At 49.9% G+C, this 8,797-nt stretch overlaps 1 protein-coding gene across 3 annotated transcripts in view; it reads left to right on the forward strand.

Annotated features, from left to right (window-relative positions):
- The window catches only part of GSK3B (glycogen synthase kinase 3 beta), a 291,716-nt gene that overhangs the window by 129,433 nt on the left and 153,486 nt on the right, over positions 1-8,797 (forward strand). For all 3 annotated transcript variants that reach the window (XM_075592907.1, XM_075592908.1, XM_075592909.1), the window contains exon 3: positions 85-168. In XM_075592907.1, coding sequence (XP_075449022.1) covers positions 85-168 — 84 coding nt within the window. The remainder of the gene's footprint in view (positions 1-84; positions 169-8,797) is intronic.

Below are 8,797 nucleotides of genomic sequence, written 5' to 3' on the forward strand. Positions count from 1 at the left end.
TTAAGCATTGTAATCTGGGGAGGTTGAAGACAAACGAGCACAAGCTTGTCCTGGTCCATGATGGTTTTCTCTTCTCCATTTCAGAACCGAGAGCTGCAGATAATGAGGAAGCTGGATCACTGCAACATTGTCCGGTTACGTTACTTCTTCTACTCGAGCGGAGAGAAGGTGAGTCCTGGGCCGGGGCGGAGAGGGGTGTCGCTGTGTTTTTGTTTTGCGGGTTTGGATCAGCCGGTTCCTTTGTCCGCACACGGATTGCAGAATCCGCGGATTGCATTGTTAAAATCCACCAGCGGGTCGTATCCAATGGCGGTTTTGGGTTAATCCGCACGAATTGAAACGATGTTACCCAGCGGGGCGGATTTTGAACGGAAAGCGCGGGAAATTCCATGAACCGGATTCTGCCCGTTTCTCCCGTCTCCACGAGGGAGGGGTGTTTGACCTTCCTCCGCCCTCTGCCGCTCATTGTGGGTGGAGCAGCCTTCTCCGGCAGCGAGAGGCTCGGAGGCAGATCACCGCTTTATGGGAAATCCAATCTAAATAAAGGACCTTTTCCAGTGACCCGTATTCAGCTGCGGAGCTGCTTCCCAGCCCCGGAGAAGAGTTCAGCGTCTCAAATAAGTGGGACTAAAATGCTGTCTTGCTCGGGGAAAAAGGTCTTCACAGTACATGAAATAGGGGGCCACTGAGGTTCATCTCTCGTTTTCTTGTGGGCGGATCAGTATATGGCTAGAATTACTCAAAGATACCAAGATAACGTTGGGAGTGGTGCCGATTTCCTGCTGCCCGCCTGGCCAATATTTAGAGTTTTGGATGATATTCAAAAGACTGCGATTAAAGGAACTGATATCTTAACCCTTTTGCTCCCAGATGGGCCTGCACAGCATAGAAAAGCAATTGTCTGCAGGACCCTTTGGCAGCTAAAGGGTTACGATGCAGTCCTCTGCTAAATGTTTTTATTTATTGTTTTAGCCAATATTTCTGCAAACGAAGCGTTTGATTTCTGTGGTTTCTACAGCAATCGCGGGACGCTGTTTTATGTAACACACCCCGTGGATATTTTAGGACTCGTAAAATGACATTTAAAGAACATTACCGTTTCAAAGAGTTAAAAATAAAAACCACAAATGTACTTTTAAGCATTAGTGTCTGATTTCTGCTTTACCTTGTCAGGGGCTTAGACATTATGTGCCACGGGCGGCCACCCCCAGGCTCAAGGGCCACCAACAGGTCCAAGGTTAAGGATATCCCTGCTTCAGCACGAGTGGCTCAATCAACGACTGCACCACCTGTGCTGGAGCAGGGATATCCTGAGAACCTGACCTGTTGGTGGCCCTTGAGGACTGGAGTTGGCCGCCCCGGAATATGCCAAACTGCACCCACTATTTGTTGTTAAAGCAGAAATCCCCCCCATCTGTTTTGTAAGCACCGTTTCATTAGAACAGGGGGTCCCCCGAAGTGCTATATTCAGCTTGGGGGGTCGTTCGGGGTCTTGCGTTACTGACCAGTGAAGTTATGCTGTATCCTGTGGGAAGGATGTGATGGCACATCGTGGGCCGATAAGAAACCGCATGTTATTCTGCATCTATTGGGCGGGCATTTAAATTCCCTTTACTGTCCGACACTGGTAACGTCACTGACCGGTATCTCTGGCACCGACCGCCGGGACCCTGGCGCTGAAACCAGCCGTGCGCAATCCTAGGGGAGCCCCTGGCTCCAATCATTTATAAGAAGAAAGGGGGTGGGGTGTAATTAGGGGGGTGTCGCTGCTTTCATTGTGTGAGGAACCGGAAGAGAGGTGCCCCGGGGATGCGCACCCCAGACAGGAGAGAACGGAACCACAAAGCGGGTCCTCGCGGGCTCGGGTCACACGGGGTCCATCAGTCTGTATTACGCTGATATGAGCTCGGATCCGATGCTTTTATGTGTGGAAGCAGCTGCCAGATAACACGAGACAATATTCCCGGCTATCAGCGGAGTGAGCCGGAGGTTTAAAGGAGCAGTCCCAGCAGTATACCAGTTCTGTAATATTATCTCTGACCAGGGGATCAGCGGGGTGAGCCGGAGGTTTAAAGGAGCAGTCCCAGCAGTATACCAGTTCTGTAATATTATCTCTGACCAGGGGATCAGCGGGGTGAGCCGGAGGTTTAAAGGAGCAGTCCCAGCAGTATACCAGTTCTGTAATATTATCTCTGACCAGGGGATCAGCGGGGTGAGCCGGAGGTTTAAAGGAGCAGTCCCAGCAGTATACCAGTTCTGTAATATTATCTCTGACCAGGGGATCAGCGGGGTGAGCCGGAGGTTTAAAGGAGCAGTCCCAGCAGTATACCAGTTCTGTAATATTATCTCTGACCAGGGGATCAGCGGGGTGAGCCGGAGGTTTAAAGGAGCAGTCCCAGCAGTATACCAGTTCTGTAATATTATCTCTGACCAGGCTATCAGCGGAGTGAGCCGGAGGTTTAAAGGAGCAGTCCCAGCAGTATACCAGTTCTGTAATATTATCTCTGACCAGGGGATCAGCGGAGTGAGCCGGAGGTTTAAAGGAGCAGTCCCAGCCGTATACCAGTTCTGTAATATTATCTCTGACCAGGGGATCAGCGGAGTGAGCCGGAGGTTTAAAGGAGCAGTCCCAGCAGTATACCAGTTCTGTAATATTATCTCTAACCAGGGGATCAGCGGGGTGAGCCGGAGGTTTAAAGGAGCAGTCCCAGCAGTATACCAGTTCTGTAATATTATCTCTGACCAGGGGATCAGCGGGGTGAGCGGGGGTTTAAAGGAGCAGTCCCAGCAGTATACCAGTTCTGTAATATTATCTCTGACCAGGCTATCAGCGGAGTGAGCCGGAGGTTTAAAGGAGCAGTCCCAGCAGTATACCAGTTCTGTAATATTATCTCTGACCAGGGGATCAGCGGGGTGAGCCGGAGGTTTAAAGGAGCAGTCCCAGCAGTATACCAGTTCTGTAATATTATCTCTGACCAGGGGATCAGCGGGGTGAGCCGGAGGTTTAAAGGAGCAGTCCCAGCAGTATACCAGTTCTGTAATATTATCTCTGACCAGGGGATCAGCGGGGTGAGCGGGGGTTTAAAGGAGCAGTCCCAGCAGTATACCAGTTCTGTAATATTATCTCTGACCAGGGGATCAGCGGGGTGAGCAGGGGTTTAAAGGAGCAGTCCCAGCAGTATACCAGTTCTGTAATATTATCTCTGACCAGGGGATCAGCGGAGTGAGCCGGAGGTTTAAAGGAGCAGTCCCAGCCGTATACCAGTTCTGTAATATTATCTCTGACCAGGGGATCAGCGGAGTGAGCCGGAGGTTTAAAGGAGCAGTCCCAGCAGTATACCAGTTCTGTAATATTATCTCTAACCAGGGGATCAGCGGGGTGAGCCGGAGGTTTAAAGGAGCAGTCCCAGCAGTATACCAGTTCTGTAATATTATCTCTGACCAGGGGATCAGCGGGGTGAGCGGGGGTTTAAAGGAGCAGTCCCAGCAGTATACCAGTTCTGTAATATTATCTCTGACCAGGCTATCAGCGGAGTGAGCCGGAGGTTTAAAGGAGCAGTCCCAGCAGTATACCAGTTCTGTAATATTATCTCTGACCAGGGGATCAGCGGGGTGAGCGGGGGTTTAAAGGAGCAGTCCCAGCAGTATACCAGTTCTGTAATATTATCTCTGACCAGGCTATCAGCGGAGTGAGCCGGAGGTTTAAAGGAGCAGTCCCAGCAGTATACCAGTTCTGTAATATTATCTCTGACCAGGGGATCAGCGGGGTGAGCCGGAGGTTTAAAGGAGCAGTCCCAGCAGTATACCAGTTCTGTAATATTATCTCTGACCAGGGGATCAGCGGGGTGAGCCGGAGGTTTAAAGGAGCAGTCCCAGCAGTATACCAGTTCTGTAATATTATCTCTGACCAGGGGAACAGCGGGGTGAGCGGGGGTTTAAAGGAGCAGTCCCAGCAGTATACCAGTTCTGTAATATTATCTCTGACCAGGGGATCAGCGGGGTGAGCAGGGGTTTAAAGGAGCAGTCCCAGCAGTATACCAGTTCTGTAATATTATCTCTGACCAGGGGATCAGCGGAGTGAGCCGGAGGTTTAAAGGAGCAGTCCCAGCCGTATACCAGTTCTGTAATATTATCTCTGACCAGGGGATCAGCGGAGTGAGCCGGAGGTTTAAAGGAGCAGTCCCAGCAGTATACCAGTTCTGTAATATTATCTCTGACCAGGGGATCAGCGGGGTGAGCGGGGGTTTAAAGGAGCAGTCCCAGCAGTATACCAGTTCTGTAATATTATCTCTGACCAGGGGATCAGCGGGGTGAGCCGGAGGTTTAAAGGAGCAGTCCCAGCAGTATACCAGTTCTGTAATATTATCTCTGACCAGGGGATCAGCGGGGTGAGCCGGAGGTTTAAAGGAGCAGTCCCAGCAGTATACCAGTTCTGTAATATTATCTCTGACCAGGCTATCAGCGGAGTGAGCCGGAGGTTTAAAGGAGCAGTCCCAGCAGTATACCAGTTCTGTAATATTATCTCTAACCAGGGGATCAGCGGGGTGAGCCGGAGGTTTAAAGGAGCAGTCCCAGCAGTATACCAGTTCTGTAATATTATCTCTGACCAGGGGATCAGCGGGGTGAGCGGGGGTTTAAAGGAGCAGTCCCAGCAGTATACCAGTTCTGTAATATTATCTCTGACCAGGCTATCAGCGGAGTGAGCCGGAGGTTTAAAGGAGCAGTCCCAGCAGTATACCAGTTCTGTAATATTATCTCTGACCAGGGGATCAGCGGGGTGAGCCGGAGGTTTAAAGGAGCAGTCCCAGCAGTATACCAGTTCTGTAATATTATCTCTGACCAGGGGATCAGCGGGGTGAGCCGGAGGTTTAAAGGAGCAGTCCCAGCAGTATACCAGTTCTGTAATATTATCTCTGACCAGGGGATCAGCGGGGTGAGCCGGAGGTTTAAAGGAGCAGTCCCAGCAGTATACCAGTTCTGTAATATTATCTCTGACCAGGGGATCAGCGGGGTGAGCCGGAGGTTTAAAGGAGCAGTCCCAGCAGTATACCAGTTCTGTAATATTATCTCTGACCAGGGGATCAGCGGAGTGAGCCGGAGGTTTAAAGGAGCAGTCCCAGCAGTATACCAGTTCTGTAATATTATCTCTGACCAGGGGATCAGCGGGGTGAGCGGGGGTTTAAAGGAGCAGTCCCAGCAGTATACCAGTTCTGTAATATTATCTCTGACCAGGGGATCAGCGGGGTAAGCGGGGGTTTAAAGGAGCAGTCCCAGCAGTATACCAGTTCTGTAATATTATCTCTGACCAGGGGATCAGCGGGGTGAGCGGGGGTTTAAAGGAGCAGTCCCAGCAGTATACCAGTTCTGTAATATTATCTCTGACCAGGGGATCAGCGGGGTGAGCGGGGGTTTAAAGGAGCAGTCCCAGCAGTATACCAGTTCTGTAATATTATCTCTGACCAGGCTATCAGCGGAGTGAGCCGGAGGTTTAAAGGAGCAGTCCCAGCAGTATACCAGTTCTGTAATATTATCTCTGACCAGGGGATCAGCGGGGTGAGCCGGAGGTTTAAAGGAGCAGTCCCAGCAGTATACCAGTTCTGTAATATTATCTCTGACCAGGGGATCAGCGGGGTGAGCCGGAGGTTTAAAGGAGCAGTCCCAGCAGTATACCAGTTCTGTAATATTATCTCTGACCAGGGGATCAGCGGGGTGAGCCGGAGGTTTAAAGGAGCAGTCCCAGCAGTATACCAGTTCTGTAATATTATCTCTGACCAGGGGATCAGCGGAGTGAGCCGGAGGTTTAAAGGAGCAGTCCCAGCAGTATACCAGTTCTGTAATATTATCTCTGACCAGGGGATCAGCGGGGTGAGCGGGGGTTTAAAGGAGCAGTCCCAGCAGTATACCAGTTCTGTAATATTATCTCTGACCAGGGGATCAGCGGAGTGAGCCGGAGGTTTAAAGGAGCAGTCCCAGCAGTATACCAGTTCTGTAATATTATCTCTGACCAGGGGATCAGCGGGGTGAGCGGGGGTTTAAAGGAGCAGTCCCAGCAGTATACCAGTTCTGTAATATTATCTCTGACCAGGGGATCAGCGGGGTGAGCGGGGGTTTAAAGGAGCAGTCCCAGCAGTATACCAGTTTTGTAATATTATCTCTGACCAGGGGATCAGCGGAGTGAGCCGGAGGTTTAAAGGAGCAGTCCCAGCAGTATACCAGTTCTGTAATATTATCTCTGACCAGGGGATCAGCGGGGTGAGCGGGGGTTTAAAGGAGCAGTCCCAGCAGTATACCAGTTCTGTAATATTATCTCTGACCAGGGGATCAGCGGGGTGAGCCGGAGGTTTAAAGGAGCAGTCCCAGCAGTATACCAGTTCTGTAATATTATCTCTGACCAGGGATCAGCGGGGTGAGCCGGAGGTTTAAAGGAGCAGTCCCAGCAGTATACCAGTTCTGTAATATTATCTCTGACCAGGCTATCAGCGGAGTGAGCCGGAGGTTTAAAGGAGCAGTCCCAGCAGTATACCAGTTCTGTAATATTATCTCTAACCAGGGGATCAGCGGGGTGAGCCGGAGGTTTAAAGGAGCAGTCCCAGCAGTATACCAGTTCTGTAATATTATCTCTGACCAGGGGATCAGCGGGGTGAGCGGGGGTTTAAAGGAGCAGTCCCAGCAGTATACCAGTTCTGTAATATTATCTCTGACCAGGCTATCAGCGGAGTGAGCCGGAGGTTTAAAGGAGCAGTCCCAGCAGTATACTAGTTCTGTAATATTATCTCTGACCAGGGGATCAGCGGGGTGAGCCGGAGGTTTAAAGGAGCAGTCCCAGCAGTATACCAGTTCTGTAATATTATCTCTGACCAGGGGATCAGCGGGGTAAGCGGGGGTTTAAAGGAGCAGTCCCAGCAGTATACCAGTTCTGTAATATTATCTCTGACCAGGGGATCATCGGGGTGAGCGGGGGTTTAAAGGAGCAGTCCCAGCAGTATACCAGTTCTGTAATATTATCTCTGACCAGGGGATCAGCGGGGTGAGCCGGAGGTTTAAAGGAGCAGTCCCAGCAGTATACCAGTTCTGTAATATTATCTCTGACCAGGGGATCAGCGGGGTGAGCCGGAGGTTTAAAGGAGCAGTCCCAGCAGTATACCAGTTCTGTAATATTATCTCTGACCAGGGGATCAGCGGGGTGAGCCGGAGGTTTAAAGGAGCAGTCCCAGCAGTATACCAGTTCTGTAATATTATCTCTGACCAGGCTATCAGCGGAGTGAGCCGGAGGTTTAAAGGAGCAGTCCCAGCAGTATACCAGTTCTGTAATATTATCTCTAACCAGGGGATCAGCGGGGTGAGCCGGAGGTTTAAAGGAGCAGTCCCAGCAGTATACCAGTTCTGTAATATTATCTCTGACCAGGGGATCAGCGGGGTGAGCCGGAGGTTTAAAGGAGCAGTCCCAGCAGTATACCAGTTCTGTAATATTATCTCTGACCAGGGGATCAGCGGGGTGAGCCGGAGGTTTAAAGGAGCAGTCCCAGCAGTATACCAGTTCTGTAATATTATCTCTGACCAGGGGATCAGCGGAGTGAGCCGGAGGTTTAAAGGAGCAGTCCCAGCAGTATACCAGTTCTGTAATATTATCTCTGACCAGGGGATCAGCGGGGTGAGCGGGGGTTTAAAGGAGCAGTCCCAGCAGTATACCAGTTTTGTAATATTATCTCTGACCAGGGGATCAGCGGGGTGAGCGGGGGTTTAAAGGAGCAGTCCCAGCAGTATACCAGTTCTGTAATATTATCTCTGACCAGGGGATCAGTGTCTGTTTGGCAGCCGCCCCCTGTTTGCATGTGTGTGAATAGTTGGGGATCTCAATTATATTTATCTATTTAGTATTTAATTTATACTGTTTTTGGTTTTAGCGCTAGCTTCTCGTTCTTCCTAGGTCTGTAATATTAGATACTTACTTTTCTTTATTTTAAAATTCAACTGTTAATGCCATTTTTAATGAGTTTTAATATACGGAGCATCTTTTGATCTCTATATCAGGCTTTATCCCACCTCCCCAGCAGTGCAAGACCTTTGCAACACTTTCCTGTTTGTGATCATGTGTTGCCACTGTTCCCAGCAGTTTGAGCTGCAAACTGTAACAATAGATAACGTTACCTTCGTAATATTAGGATATATTGTAGCTGCTGATTGCGTTTACTAAAATTAGGACCATTCAGTGAACCCCAAGAAAGAGGATCTTTGCTGATCGATCACGGGAGAACCAATCGATCGACAGCTTAGGTAATTCGTTTCAATCAAAGTAATGAAAGGCCGCATATATAGTATTTTTTTTTTTTAAATAATTGTATTTTTTGCTTTTAGCTGCTTGGATTGTCTCTTTAATATTCATAGATGACCTAATTGTGTCTAGTTTGAAGCCACTAGCACAGGAGTGGCAAACACCAGTCCCCAACAGGTCAGGTTTTAAGGATATTGACTCATTCAGTCGTTGACTGAGCCACCTCTGCTGAAGCAGGGATACCCTGAAAACCTGCGCTGTTGGTGGCCCTTGAGGACTGGAGTTGTAGCAGCTTCACAATGCAGGATCTGTGACCGAGCTGAAACGATGAACCGGCTCCTATGTGCGCGTGTGTCTGGTGACTGTATCTCCAACACCCCGTGGGTGCAGTGATTCTGTATCCCCCCCTCCTCCCGTGGGTGCAGTGATTCTGTATCCCCCCTCCTCCCGTGGGTGCAGTGATTCTGTATCCCCCCTCCTCCCGTGGGTGCAGTGATTCTGTATCCCCCCCTCCTCCCGTGGGTG

The sequence above is a fragment of the Ascaphus truei genome, chromosome 3 (assembly GCF_040206685.1).
Source record: "Ascaphus truei isolate aAscTru1 chromosome 3, aAscTru1.hap1, whole genome shotgun sequence".
NCBI classification, from domain to species: Eukaryota; Metazoa; Chordata; class Amphibia; order Anura; family Ascaphidae; genus Ascaphus; species Ascaphus truei.